Below are 14,789 nucleotides of genomic sequence, written 5' to 3'. Positions count from 1 at the left end.
ATTTTTCCCTCTGGATAAGTTACTAACCATGATAGCTCTAACCAAGCATGCAATTACAAGCAGTACCTCAGTAGAACAACGTTCAATGCAGCATGCAGAGCTCTCCGGTGTCTTATATGCGCAGTCACCATTTCATCCCAACGTGACTGAGGTGGAGACCTGACAAGGCTAAATTTCAGGGCTACCTGATTTCCCATCAGTACCAATGTCACAGCAGTTAATCACTGTGTGACCATGAAGTCTAAGTTAGGGTTAAGATAAACTTGGAGAAGTTATCTTCTAGTGCAATAGAACCACATAGCAAACAGCAGTCCTCAAATACGACGTGACTCAAATCTCAGATGGCAAGTTGTCTAACATTTAACTCTACTGGATGACTTGGGAAATAGTATATACTGGAAGGGGGAGGGAAATCCTGAAGCCTCTTAATCAGTATGCTGGCTGATGAGCCGATGTTGATAGCAATGACGGTGGACTGTTAGGCTTCAGAATGTTTTCCGTATTCAAATTAAAATAAAACCCTTTGAACACCTTAGTAAAGCTAAGCTGTATCAAAATGATTCGGATTGAGAATGTCAGAAGTGGATTCCACACTTTTCCTCTCTTTTCCTTAATTTCATTCTTTTCTCTGGAAATGTCAAGAAAATCCATGCTAGGCATCAGGAACAGTCCCATTGACTACTTTGCTGAAATGCACGAAGACATGGCTTTGGCTTAACAGTATCTTTTAACAAAAAAAAAAAATTTATCAAAACAAAACTCTACTATAAATCTAAACCAACAGGATCTTTCAAACCATGCATACTCCGAAAGCTAGATAACATATAAATAGCATTTCTACCTCTTTCATTTTGCAAACCTTGTATCCAATTCCCACAGTTATTACTCCATTGGTGGTGTGCCAGCATCAAACTGGGGTAACAGCTGGGAATTGGGCCTGTTGCTTTCTCTCTAGTAAAAGGAATGGAAGTCAAAAAACCAAAAAGCACCTTTTAAAGCAAGCTAATATAACAAAATCCCTTTGTGAATGTACTAGAATCAGCATATGGCAATTTAGCCCAACCCAGAACACATTCTTATTCATTAGAGTGTCTGGAGAGACTATCAAACATTATCTTGGAGGCTATGCTACAACAGCAAATGCTGAATATTTGGGGGAAAAAAATAATTCAAGGAGTGAATGTTAAATATGAAATAGGTGTGAATTTTTTAAATTGTTTTTTAAGTAAGTTTTCTTCATATTTACAAATGAGGAAAACTGAAGGCTAAAAATCACTTAGTTTAGCCAACTGATTATATCTCTTTTAACTTGCTATGGTTGCTTGGGAGCTCTTTTGCTAATCCCTGCTTTGTCATTAGGCTATATGTTACCAGGATGGAAATGGCATCACTGCACCATAATTCAGCAATATGAATACAGAACAAGGAGTGTGCAGAGCTATCGGCAGAAGTACAACAGCAGATAATAAGACTCTGTTACTCAAGCAGAATGTGTTATGTAAAGGCAATTGCAGTGTAGAAGCAATAGCTCTAATCAGGTTAATTAGGCTGTATTCATGTTCCATTTATGGTACAAGTGCCCTGTAAATTCAAAGCAGTCTACCTCATCTTATTGCACCTCTTATACAGCTGTCATGATCTCTGTAACACTCAACACCATATATTTTCTTCCTTAAAAAAAAATACCAAGGTATTTCCTATCACTTTTTAAGAATTCATTTTCTCCATTGTTTATGGCTAAAAACAAGAGAAAAAGGAAAAATTACCTGTTGTGTATAAAGCCCATGCCCACATTGAAGTTCTTTCCTCTGCAACCAAATTAGGCACTTGGAAGTTGTTTGTGGAGGGCCTGCTTAATTGCATTTTATTTATTTTTCATGTATTTTCTTGCTCATTAACATGACACGTTGAGTGTTCAAGAAAAATTGTATTGACTTTAAAAAGTGTGGCTCTCACCTTCCCTCCTTTTATCCATTTCCTTCAAGTGATAGATTGTCTGTTTATTCCCTCTGAGCTAGCTGGAAGGACATGTCTGCTTTAGAGAAAGGATTAGAGCCCAGTGCCACGACCCTCAAACTCTAGCTGTGTCTCCTCTCCACTTAGTGAATTTATTAGGTTGTCCCTTTAAAGTAATAATGGGTACAACAATTCTGAGATCGCTTTCTCCTCACCCCCAAGAAAACAAGCCTGGGTAGAGAGGAGCTATTAAAAAGAAAGAAGACATGCTGCAGATGAAGAGAACACAGCAGCCTGCACAATCTTCATTATTTTAGCTGTCTAACAATCAGCTGTCCACATCCTGATTGCAAGCTTAGACTCAATGTTCCCAATTAAAAAAAAGAAATGCAGCATTTTCATACCCAGTTAGCATAAATCTATTCATGTTACACCTTAATTATAAAGCCTTTTATTACACTTGAAAAATGTTATAGCTCCATTTTAATATGTATGTGTCCATTACACATTATTTCAATATGCTGTTAATAACAATGTTTAAATTAATAGTCTCGCTTATATAGTTCTGTATATAAGTTATATATATTCTTATATATTCTGTCCTGTGGAAGTGTGGCTAGTTGAGCACGACAGCACAATATTACTGCAGAGATCAAGCTGTGGCACTGATGAGCAGTGCCATAAAAGCAGGGTGACCGAAGCAGGAGAGTTTTGCATGTTACCCCTTACAGTATTACACTGCTGCTGTGCGTTTCCTTCCATTCTGGCTGCAAAAAATGTGACTGTTTGTAAGGCGTTTCGAACCATGTTTGACAGCGTATATGTGCCAGCCAAGGTATGCCGCTGAATTCACAGGGCCCACAGGCATGGTGCATCTTGTCATACCTCACACATTAGTTAGCACCCTAGACGAAAACATCAGGGAAAATCCACGTGTGCTTAATTTTTCGCCATCTGAATCCACAGTGAACCAACACCCCAGTTATTAATCTCTTGTAATGGTTCATATGCCTAGCATATATTTGTAAATATTTTACTAGACACATATTTCATTTCTAGGAAGATCTGACTACTCATCCAGTTGTGTAGCTTTCCCTTTATGAAAACAAGCTGCATTATTAAAATTCTTGAGATTTTTTGGAGGTATTGGTAGTAAAGGTGCCCAACCGAGGCAGGCCTCGTTTGATTTCTGCCTTTCCCGTGTTTCTCCAGCCAGCACGGCTGCAGGGAGCAGCGGCAGAGCAGAGGGGCCGAGCGAGCGCCGCGCGGCTGCATCCCTGACTCCGGCTCAGGTGCACTGGCACCATGATAATCAACTTCATTATTCCTCAGGCAGGTGGCATCACTCCAAGTAAATGAAGCAATCGTGTAAAGGGACTGTTTGATGGGGCCTGCAGTAAATATATTCTCAGGTCTGATAGTGGAGGCCTCAGGACCTGTGCTCAGGTTTCACCCTTCTCCTCCCTGATGAATAGCAACAGCCGAGAAAACCCTGTTCTCCTCCTGGAAGATGCAGTCTAGCTGCCTGACTGTCTGCATTACTTGCGAGTATGTTGTACCTTTCACAGCCTCAAGGAAATACCAGATATACATTCCTGAGCTCTGCTTCCTGCCCCCTCAGTAACCCTTGTACCCAGGTGGTTTTTTTATGTGATATTTAATTTACCATTTGACCAGAAGGAAAGCTTAAATTCAGAGTAAATGTTAAACACTTGCAAAAAATATGTATAAGTGAGGTTAGGGAGCAAATTCCCTCCTGGCTTAGTAAAACTAAGGATTGATCTAAATGTTATTACTACAAGTGGGAAATTCTGGATATATTTTCCCAAGAGTGGCAGTGGCCAAAGCCCCCGAGAACCCACTGAGAAGGGCCCAATGCTCCCAACTCACTGACGTCCTTCTGGAAATGTAACTTGTTTTTTATTAGATTCTTCTTATAAACAAAGAAAATAATTTCCCTCCTGTTTTCATAGTATAAACTTTGACATCAATCAGAATGTAATGTGAAGGTCATATCAACAAGATTTTTCTTCCCAGGTATACTTGGAAAGACAGTTTCTCATTGGATGTCTATGATCTCTAAGGTATCTCGATCCTAAATCTTTGAAACCAATCACAAATTCTCCTCTGAAAGTAGAGTTTCAATGTTACAGAGCAAGGTGTGTCTCCAAAGCTGTGACCCTTAGCATGAGTAACTTATCAGGAGATTGAAGACGTGATTGGAGAAAAGCTAAATTATTTCAGTTATGATTGAGGAACTATTTTTATTTAATTTTAAATTTTAATTAATTTTTTTACTATATAGCCACAATGCAGAGAGATTGGAGAAAAAATAGCAAGCAAGATATTTTGAAAATGGAGTCTCTATTTCACATAGAAATAAGTTAGTTGAAATCATGAGGGGATTTGAAGCTGTCAGCATTCATGACCTCAGAGGTGTTTATTTTTTGATTGATCAATATGCATTCTAAACTACGGTCAAACCAACATGCCAAAAGAAACAAGTGATAACACATACCTTTATAAACGAGAACCCAGCATGTTCACCTTTACTTTATCTCCATCATGAGGGGCTTGATATTAGCCCTGGTTTTAACCCTGGTGGGTAAGTAACTTATCTGCTTTGATGAATTTAAAATAATACATACAGGAAAAAGTTTCAGAACCTAAATATATATATATGTATATATAAATAAATATAAAGTTGTCTTACAAACATGAACTTTAACATTTTATATAAAAAAATTATTTTATGGCAGGGTTTTTTGTTGTTTAGGGAAAAAAGGTTTTTTGGCTCTGTGCTGAACTAGAAGTAATGTTAATTAGAAAGAGTTATGCCATATGTACAAGATGAGATATAGCCTTTCATACTAAAATACATTAACATTTTGGAGTTGGGGGGTTTTTTTGCTTTGTCATTTCATTACTCTTTTTTTTTTTTTTTCCCCTTCTCTTTCAGGGAGCCAGCATCTTAATTACCGTAAGTAATTTTCCTATCAGCTAATATAATTATAATGAGTGAAATTCAAAATAGAATCTGAAAAGTATATCAATGTTTAATATAATTTTACAACAGCTAATTTTGTCCAGGTGCAATACAAAAATGAACAAATTCATCTTTTTTGTTCCATACATTGTAATCCAAGCACTTTAATATGTTCTGTACAGTCTCTACAATGTTTTATGGGAACCATTTCTTTGCAGAACCTGATTTCGGTGAAAACAAGGTTTATACATTTAATTACGAAAGCACGCTTCTCAGTGGACTTCCAGAGAAAGGACTTGCAAGAGCTGGAATAAGAATAAAAAGTAAAGTGGAAATTAGTGGTATTGGGCCAAAACTTTGTCTTATTAGGGTAAGAAAATGTATTCAGTTTGAAAGGTAAAATTCTCTTCATACTTGACTTCTTTTTTAAGCTTTTGGGAAGTAATTAAGTTTCATCATGTATTGTGCTTACTCAGAGAGAATGTAACTAACACTATTATTTTTCATGCAGTGCCCTAAATTCTATTTGCACTTTGCTAGGTAATTCTCAGCTCAAGCCAACCCTGGGCTTGAAGGATTTCTTCTGCTTTGTGGTCAGGGAGACAATGGAATGTAATTTGAAATGCACAATAATTTATTACTGGATCAATCCAATTGTTCCAAACTGTACAACCTAGGATTATTTAATCAACTGATTTCGTAACCAACAAATGAAAGTCAATAAAACATGCGACAGTAGCTGGATGTGATTCAATATTTAGCATAATTAATGTCATCTGGTGGCTTCTTTTTCTGCAGGGTCCCAAATGACATTCTTTGTCATCCTCAATTGTGTATGTCTACTGCACACTGAGCAATTACTAAGACTTTTGATTATGTGAAAAACACTTTTGCCTTTAACAGAAGCCTATACGTGCTTCTAATGAATGTATTGAAACGCACTCCTCAATTGCTTTACACAAACTCCACTTAGTCTTGTATATATGTGGAAGAAAAATGATCTTTTTAATAGCTTTTATTTGGCAAATGGAAAACTGCAGATTAAAAAGACTGGTGACTGTCTGATAAATGCTTGTAAACGCTGTAGCCTTCCAGCCTGAATTAGCCTTCTTTTACTAGGTATTTTTATAAGTTCAAATTATAATAGAACTAGACAGGAAACATTGCTTTTGCATGACCTTTGCAAATAGCTGGATTTTTTTTTTTTTTTTTGCAAAAAAGCAAGGAAATAAGAGTCACACGTCTGTACAGGTGAGTAGAAGACTTCCGTGGCAGAGAGGAGGCAGAAGCAGTCTCGTCTTTGCCCCACATCCTCCCCCATACCTGCCAAAACAGCTCTTGGTGTGTCAGGGCTAGCCTCCACCAAAAATTGACCCCTGTTCCCTAAAACCTTCCAACACTGTTTCACCCGCTCTCCTTAATTTGGAAAAAAGTTTCTGTCTCAAAAGTAGGTACAGAAAGAATTTCAGGCAAGAAAAAAAAAAAAAAAGATAAAAAAGAAAAAAAAATCCCAAGATTTTGGGACAAGTTCTAAGTGAAGGGTAATGATACGTTTATTCCCTTCTGCTCTGGGAGAAGTTTATTTTGCTGCTGTTATATTTAAATTAGACAGTTCGGAGGGATGGTTCAGGGAATTAATCTTTCATCTGTAGCCTACCAGTTCGCATTCAGCCCAAGCAAAACGCTGTGTTCCCTGGGCGGTTTCCAGCTGACAATTTTTTCATCACAAACTCACAAGTAAGAATTGCCAGCTGTGTTCAAAACCCAGCAGACTACATAAGTCTTGCCTGGGCCCCGAGGGCTGGGGAAAACTACTTCACCCTGACCCTGCAGAGCAGTCCCAAACCTGCCCGTATGCAATACGCCAGAAGCATGTCCAAGAGGCAGCATGAGGGATTTGCTCTGTAACAGCCTCCTCTGTAAGATTCAGTTACCGGGGTTGGCAGTGATCTCCACCAACAATAACAAAAATAAATATAAAAGTGCCGTCTCCAGTGATTTGCTGTATGAGGATTTAGTTTGTGTGGCTTTTTATGAAATTAATCCGCGTCTTGCATCACATCGCCAGCCTCAGGTGTCAGAGAAAAATCTCCTTAAATTGTCAAAATATATAGAAAGGAAGGGTCCTCTGAGAAACTAAGCTAAACATGCCCCATTCCCATGGGGTAGAAATCATTCCAGTTATGCATAGTTTAGCACAACTTTCCACTTGCTTGGATGTGCCCCAGGTTGAGGCTGGAGTGCGAAGTGCAGAGCGGGGTTGGGGGCACTGCCTGAGCCTTCGGCTCCACAGCAAAACATGTAAGGAAGGGCAATTTTTGTAATCTGCTCTCCACTGCTCAAACTAATTATGACTATCTGGCTGGCCCAGCAGCCATGTTGTTATTAGTTTCTGACTGCTGTCTGTGCTCTGTGACCCCAGCGAGGGAGACGACAAAGTTCACAACAGGAGTTAATGATGCTTTATGCAACATTAGCTTTCTCCTGCAATTTCCTGCAGATCTTTCCATACCACTTTTGGGTAGCAACCTGCTTCATGTGGCTCTTCTCTGGCTCATTTCTTCAAAGAAGTCAACCTTTGGCAATATGGATTAGCTATGAAACAGAACAGAGTGCAGGGCTGTGGAAATATCACAGTCATTTGCATGACTCTCCTTTTATACATGGAAATATGTATATCGATACTAGCTATGTTAAATGACAGCTTTTAAGTTTTCCCTTTGAAGAAGCTTTGTGTTAATTAAAACTGTATTTTTGACGTGTGTAAAACTATAGATGCTTATGTGCATTGGAAAATGTTAACTGAAAAAATTAAAGAGGAATTATATTCCCCCCCACTCTAGATTCACTCAGTCGAAGCAGCGGAGTACAATGGTGTCTGGCCTACAAGCTCATTCTCTCGATCACTCAAACTGGCCCAGGTACTAACCGGGCAACTTAGTAACCCCATCAAGTTTGAGTATAACAATGGCCACGTTGGAAGCCTTATGGCTCCTGATACTGTCTCAGATGATGGTCTCAACATCTTCAGAGGGATTCTGAATGTGCTGGAGCTGAGTATAAAGAAGATGCAGCATTCATACACCTTACAGGAGGTGAGCTTTCTGTTTCGGCCATTGCGGTCACTTTGTAAATAAATATACCTTCCCTTCAGGTTCTTCTGAATTATTTTGAATTCATCCTTGATATAAAATTCACTAACAAGAAACACCTAAGCCTGGGAAATCATAATTAAGTTGCTGTTATGGGACAGCATTTGATGGAGCTGTAGCTAAACAGGACAACAGAATAGCAGGTTTTTAATCTGGCTGATCAAAGCGTTTCAGAAAATGCATTTGCAGTATTAGACCATTAGAAAATTTGGCTTGTGATTCTGGAGAAAGTAAACTCCTATGAAAGCTGAAGCCTACACAAAATTTGAATACTGTATTCAAACAAGCTTAAGCATACAGCACAAGATTAAAGCCAAAATAACGGTAATTTAACTTTTTTACCAATCATATATATTTTAATCTCTTCTGGCTCCTCTTTTAAGAGGAAAACGGTATATATGCCATGACATTACTGTATTAGCTTTGACAGTTGCTGTTGATGCTGTATTGGAACTTCCACTGTTTTTCAGGTTTTAATATCTTAGTCAAGGTAAATCATCTGATATTACTATTCACCACAGAAATTGCAATGTATTTAGTTTTTGTGAAACCATATTTACATTGATTAGACTATATTTGATTCAGAGATCAGCAAAGAACCTTGAAATTATTATACTTTCATGTTATTTTTATTGAAAATGCAGACTGGAGTAACTTTAATTTTTTAAAAATCTATTTTTATGTAAGTAGAGTTGTTTCTGGGAAAGGAACTACATGATTTAATATTTTCACGCTGCTTGTTGCACATAAAAACCCGGGCGGTGGTGTCTCATATTCTGCAGCGCTGTTTTCTCATATCTAGTTTTACATCTCCATTCTTTCTAATTCAGTTAGCAATACGTCCTACTCTCACTGCTGAGCAATATATGTGACTTCACTTCCTAGAATCATTTCCAAATTTGCTTTGTTTTTCTCAGACAGTAACTGATTAATGAACACTGGCACCCTTGCCTGACAATCTCAAATCATTCAGTAAAGGAAGATAAGCATAATTAGTCCCAAAATCTGCGCTGCAGAGAGGTTTGAGGGACTAACCTGGGGAAGCCTACCTCACACCCTGCAGGGTGTAGGGTAAGGGTATCTAAGTTAGCTGTGAACTGCACACAGCTAGAAAGTCCAGCTAGGCAGGAGGCTGCTTCATCCCACTGAGCCCAGGGGGCTGGACATTCCCATTTAAAGCCTAGGTGTCTCTTCCACACCCTGCAGTCTGCGGAGGAGCCCCACACCTGTATGTGCAGAGTACAATTCTTTCAGAAAGCTTGGGCAATTCTTATTTCTAGCCCTTACCAAAGCTGCATTGTCTTCAGGAATACTGTTAAGCGAAGGATGAAGTGGGTATATCTTGCCTCCCAACCACCACATTACTATTTTGCTGTTCTGACATAGCCCAGAGCTGCTCTCTGGAGTGGCTATGCTATCAATAACAATAAAAAAATCATGAAAATAACCCTTCCTCCTAAAATGCAATCAAATATTTTCCTCTCCAAAAATCTCCTCACTGACTGAGGAGATTTAAGAGATCTTATAAATATATATGCTTGAAATATTATTGAAGATCTGAGCTAAAACTGAAAACTCAAGAAAACCCACAATCAAAACTCTGCTTTCGTGAAATTCTTTTTAATTATTGCTGTTTGTATTGTGACAGATCTCTGATACCGCAAGGCCTGTTCCATAGGCATTTATAAGTGGCCTATAAAAGCAGATTTTAAGGGCAGAATGTCATCTCCAACCTTAAAATACTTTGCTGTTGAGATTTTATTCTGAGTGATCCAATTATTTTGGCACCTTTTATTAATATTCCTTAAATTGTATTTCATAATTGACAGCTCTAACTGGAAATTGTTACTTCCCTTTCCTGAGACTCCATATCTTGCCTCAGTGAAACACTTGAGAATTCTAGTTCTCTCAGTGAAACTCTGATTTGGCTTACTGGAAGCCTGTACATGTAAAAAAGAGATGAAAGTAATGAGCATCCCACTTTTATTTCTAGAGAGCACCATAAACGAAAAAGCATTCATTTTTCTCGGGAATTTTGAAAATACAGAATTAAACAGGAAAACCCATGTGGGGAACTGATGAAGCTTTGCATAGGGGTGAACTTCTCTGATCACATTTTCATTTTTGCCAGGCTGGGATCGGAGGTATTTGCAACACAACATACACAATCCAGGAAAACAAGCGAGCAAACTTAGTCTATCTGACCAAATCCAAGGACTTGAACAGTTGTGAAAAGAAAGTTCAAATGGTCACAGGTTCAGCATACACTCGTCCGTGCCAGACCTGCCAGCAGGTAAGTTAGAGTCGTATTATGTATATGTATTTTATATACATATACAGGGAGCCACTTGGTGTCCACATTATCTCTTGCTTTGTTACACTTAAAATGAGAGAAGAGTCAGATCTTCTGCATCTAGTTATCAACTCTTTCTTTCTGTATGAAAATCAGATCCACAGAGCAGCAGAGGTCTGTGCTGCAGCTGTCATGTACCGCAGAAACACTTCAACTAGCTTAAACTAGCTGGCTTGGAAACTGTTAATAATCAGCATGAGTTAATTCACCTACTCCACTGAGTAAAAAAGATAGTCACAATGTCCAGTTTCTGCTATTCAAGATAGGTACTGCTGCATCTTATTATAATCCTAACTTTGAAATAAGAAATCATGTGGCTTATGCTGCTGCTCTCCTCAGAAAATGTGTCTCCTTCTCAAGGGAATAACCAATTACTTATATTTGGGAAAGGGAAAAACCAGCTAACACTTCTTGACAGTAGAAGTAACGAGCCAGGCAGCGTGCCTGACCTCTTCCATGGAAGTGTGCACGCAGAACTCACATAAAATGCTCATGCGGACAATGAACAAAACAGCCCTGGAAAATAAGTGGGTTGAACTGGGTGATGTAATAGCTTCTAGTCACAGAATTTAGAAGTTCAATGACTTCCTATTTTCTTTGTTTCTTTGCTTTTTTATATTATAAAGAGAAACAAGAATTCCCGGGCAACTGCTACTTACAATTACAAAATTAAATATACACGTAATGAAGCTGTAATTACACAAGCTGATGTTGAGGAAATCCACCAGTTTGCACCCTTCAATGAGATAACGGGAGGAAATGCTATAGTAGAAGCAAGGTACTGTACATATGCGTTTAATTCAGCAACTAACTCAGCATCTCAGTAATCTGGTCAAACTCCATAACTGAAATAAAGCCTTTACTTCCACAGCCTATTGTTTGCCGGTATTTAATTATATAAAATCCCAAACAGTTCATAAAAACAACCTTCACTGTTAGTTGTAAATCTGAAACATGCACATCACTATCCAAATTTTGTTAGCTAAACTTGGCAGGGTTTGACTCTTTTATTTCTCAGGGATATTTGATTTATGTCATAAAAGCCAAAACAAATATAATTCCATCTGAAAAACTGTGAACTAATATATTTGCAGTAAAATACTTTGAAAGACAGTTACTCACTGAAAGAGAGTTCCCTAGAAAATAATAATGCAGTAAGAGACCCTGGAGACTAGTTCACAAGAAACCTAGATAGGACTTTGGATTCTGATATACTTCCTAAGTACAGTGGGCTGCTTACAAATCTCCCATCAAAACAGTTTCTTGATAGGAAATTGGGTTTTATTGCAAAAAGATTGGGCACAAAGCATATCAAATGCATTTGCTTTTCCACAGCAAATTTTGCATATTTCTTAAACAAGTTTGGGGCAAAATGACAATGCGGTTGTCTAAGAAATTAAACCCCTGCTCATTTTTAGCTCAAGCCCCCAGATATTCAGTGTTTGAAAATTTTTTCATCTGCTTGAAATCATCTATGGAAAAAACTTTTAGTTACCTGCTTTAGTGATGGTCTCTGTAGACAGGGGAGCCCTACTGAAGAGGCAGACTTTGCATAAAGGTCACTGTACAGAAGACATACCTCAGGCCCCCTCCAGCTGCTTTAATCTTGCATTGCTCCATTAGCTTCTGCAAAAATCTATTGGTATAATATACAGGTTTGGAAACTGCAACATCAGAAAAAGCTCATGTCAATAAATCACTGATTTGCTTCATTACTGTGATGAACATGTTCAGTTTGGTTAACCAAAAAAAAAAAAAAAGAACAGTAAAGGTGAAAGTGGCTTAAGTGGCTTTACTATGTCATGCAATCAAGGTGAAGATAGATACAACTGTAGTGCTTTTATCAAATTATAGGTTGCTGCGAGCAAGGATTAATCTGGAGCCAATGGACTTTTGCTGATTTAAACTCACCTTCTGCAAGCCTCCATAGACTGGCTTCCTTACTGTTCTCCCTCAGGTATTGAGCCCCCAGAAGGAGTAGTGCCTTTACTTTTCCCCATTTTCTCGACATCTTTTGCATTGCCCAGCAGAATGGGCCAAACACAAGATAGCTGGGAAGATGTGGACATGTCACCCAAGTCTTCAGAAGTTATTTCTACAAAATTTCTACAAAGGACTTTCTGGGTGCTTGGTGGAAAGGACAGTTGGAGCTGAGTTTTCAGAGCTCTTCAGCATAAGCCTCTTGCAGCACCTTTCAAAGCTGAGAGGTTTTACTATTGTTTCACCCTTTTAATCCTATCTTTAGCATTAATTTGCTTTTCTCTTCAGAGTACAAGATTTTCCTATTTATTCTAGGCAGATATGTCTCTTCTCAAAATGATGATGAAGACATGATAGATTCATCATGTTCTGGAAGGGGCAGTTAAATCTGTCCAAATGCACCTGATGTTATATTTTTGAACTCAAATGCCCTGTCAATAATCTTGTATAAAATTTCAAGAGAGAAAAAAATCTCTGCTGATTCTGTATCAATATCTATTCAAATTCCAGTGGCTTGTCTACAAAGCAGTTATATGCTATTTTCTGCAGCAGTTCTCTGCAATCCATATGGAAGGAGTGGATAGAAATGATACAGAAGATCATCTTAGAGATTCCAAAATAAACACGCCAATTTTCTACAGAGATTTTGAGATACTGTGTAGTACAATAATATTGCTTTTGGAATGTTTTCAGTTTTTCAGTACAAATGCCTAACTTTATTATAGGGTCCTAAACAGCCTATTTTAAACATAATTAGTGGGATAGGATGCATCCCTTTAGCTGAAAATGTAGCAAAGATAGAAAACATTTACAAAGACAGTCTCTCTTTGGAATTATTCTTAATAACAAAGGATGAAGGTTTGGTACTCCTTGAAAAGTTTCCAAAATGTTGAGTACTTTTCCAAAACGTTATGCTGAATTTATCTGGCCCTTTTTGTTTGGGGAATACAGTTTGAAACTTCATGAGAATCTTTTATCTTCTACAGACCCCTGGACTGTCAGCTTGGCAAGCAAAATGGGGATAGAATTGTAATAGTACAAGTAAAAAGATTGTACCATTTCTTGTTGTATCTAACAATTTTCAATTCCTTTTGAAGCTTCCAGGAGGTACAGACATGTAAGAGCTTTTATGAACTTCTTAAAAGGTTTAAATTAAGTGACAATTTCTAAAAAAGCTATTTTTCTCTAATCCTTAATTTATTCCTTAAGACACAACACACAGTTCCTGTGATCTCCTTCAGGCCACCGCTGCTCACCTCCCACTTCTTCCTTAAAGTCTCAAGCCATGTTATTCCCAAAGGAAGGCAAAGGCTGGCTCCGATTTGAGCCCTGCTGTGTAAGTGCACACCTTCTCAGAGTATGGTTCTCAGCATCATGTCCAAATGTATCTATTTATAAATACGTTTGCCCCTCAGTAACAAAAACCGTTTGAAACAACTGCAGTCGCCGTGCAATTCAGGGAGGCAGAAACGCTGTTCTCTTTTTCATTTGTACCCTACACCTTGTGATGTTATCTCCCCGGGTTCCTCCATTCCAGGCAGAAACTTGTTTTGACTGACGTGCAAAAGCAAATGGCAGAAGTCCCACCAAAAGAATTCCAGAATCGTGGGTCACTTCAGTACCAGTTTGGCAGTGAATTGCTTCAGCTTCCTGTCCACTTATTCAGAGTAAAAAATGTGGAAAGCCAGGTAAAGTTCAGTCACTGGTCAGACTCTTTGTGGGAAGTTGGAGTCCATGTGTGTGGAAAACATTACATGTGAGCTTCTTGCATTTTAATCTTCCTGCAGATAGAGGAAAGCCTGCAAGACCTAGTAGACACCACGTCTGAACAGCTTCCCAGTGATGCACCAGCAAAAGCCCTCAAGCTTATGCACCTCTTCCGTGCAGCAAATGAGGAGAATTATGAGTCAGTGTGGAAGCAGTTCTCCAGTCGGCCAGCATACAGGTACAAGCAATTCAAGTGGTGGTTCTTCTGCTGATAAACTCTGTTGGAGACCATCTGGAATAACTATGTTCAAATGCACATCTGGAAAATGGTCCTTGCCTTTCCCATTACAGGCGTTACATTTTGGATATAATTCCTGCAGTTGCCAGTCTCCATGCACTCAGGTTCTTGAGGTATAAAATGGAAAGGCAAGAACTCACCAACTGGGAAGCGGCTCAGACGGTGCTGGTGGCCCTGCACTCAAGCACACCAACTCGGGACGTGATGGAGGAAGCAACAGTAGGATTCTCTAAACACTCTCGAATCACTCTTTACTGATTTCAGCATCTGTCATATTTATTCCTTTGATGAGATTGCAAAGGCTTTGAAAATATAAAGGTCTTCTGGCCTCTAGTGAGGTCGAAAGAAGCTTATTTC

At 38.6% G+C, this 14,789-nt stretch overlaps 1 protein-coding gene across 3 annotated transcripts in view; it reads left to right on the top strand.

The window, feature by feature from the left end:
* The first annotated feature begins 4,473 nt into the window (after positions 1 to 4,473).
* The window catches only part of LOC104042005 (vitellogenin-1), a 44,013-nt gene continuing 33,697 nt past the window's right edge, over positions 4,474 to 14,789 (top strand). For all 3 annotated transcript variants that reach the window (XM_064455382.1, XM_064455381.1, XM_064455380.1), the window contains exons 1-9: positions 4,474 to 4,561; positions 4,916 to 4,936; positions 5,161 to 5,312; positions 7,786 to 8,037; positions 10,226 to 10,387; positions 11,074 to 11,225; positions 13,965 to 14,115; positions 14,215 to 14,372; positions 14,486 to 14,651. In XM_064455382.1, coding sequence (XP_064311452.1) covers positions 4,522 to 4,561; positions 4,916 to 4,936; positions 5,161 to 5,312; positions 7,786 to 8,037; positions 10,226 to 10,387; positions 11,074 to 11,225; positions 13,965 to 14,115; positions 14,215 to 14,372; positions 14,486 to 14,651 — 1,254 coding nt within the window. In that variant the 5' untranslated portion in view covers positions 4,474 to 4,521. The remainder of the gene's footprint in view (positions 4,562 to 4,915; positions 4,937 to 5,160; positions 5,313 to 7,785; positions 8,038 to 10,225; positions 10,388 to 11,073; positions 11,226 to 13,964; positions 14,116 to 14,214; positions 14,373 to 14,485; positions 14,652 to 14,789) is intronic.

The sequence above is a fragment of the Phalacrocorax carbo genome, chromosome 6 (genome assembly GCF_963921805.1).
Source record: "Phalacrocorax carbo chromosome 6, bPhaCar2.1, whole genome shotgun sequence".
NCBI lineage: Eukaryota > Metazoa > Chordata > Aves > Suliformes > Phalacrocoracidae > Phalacrocorax > Phalacrocorax carbo.
This window is presented reverse-complemented; position numbering and strand designations above follow the sequence as displayed.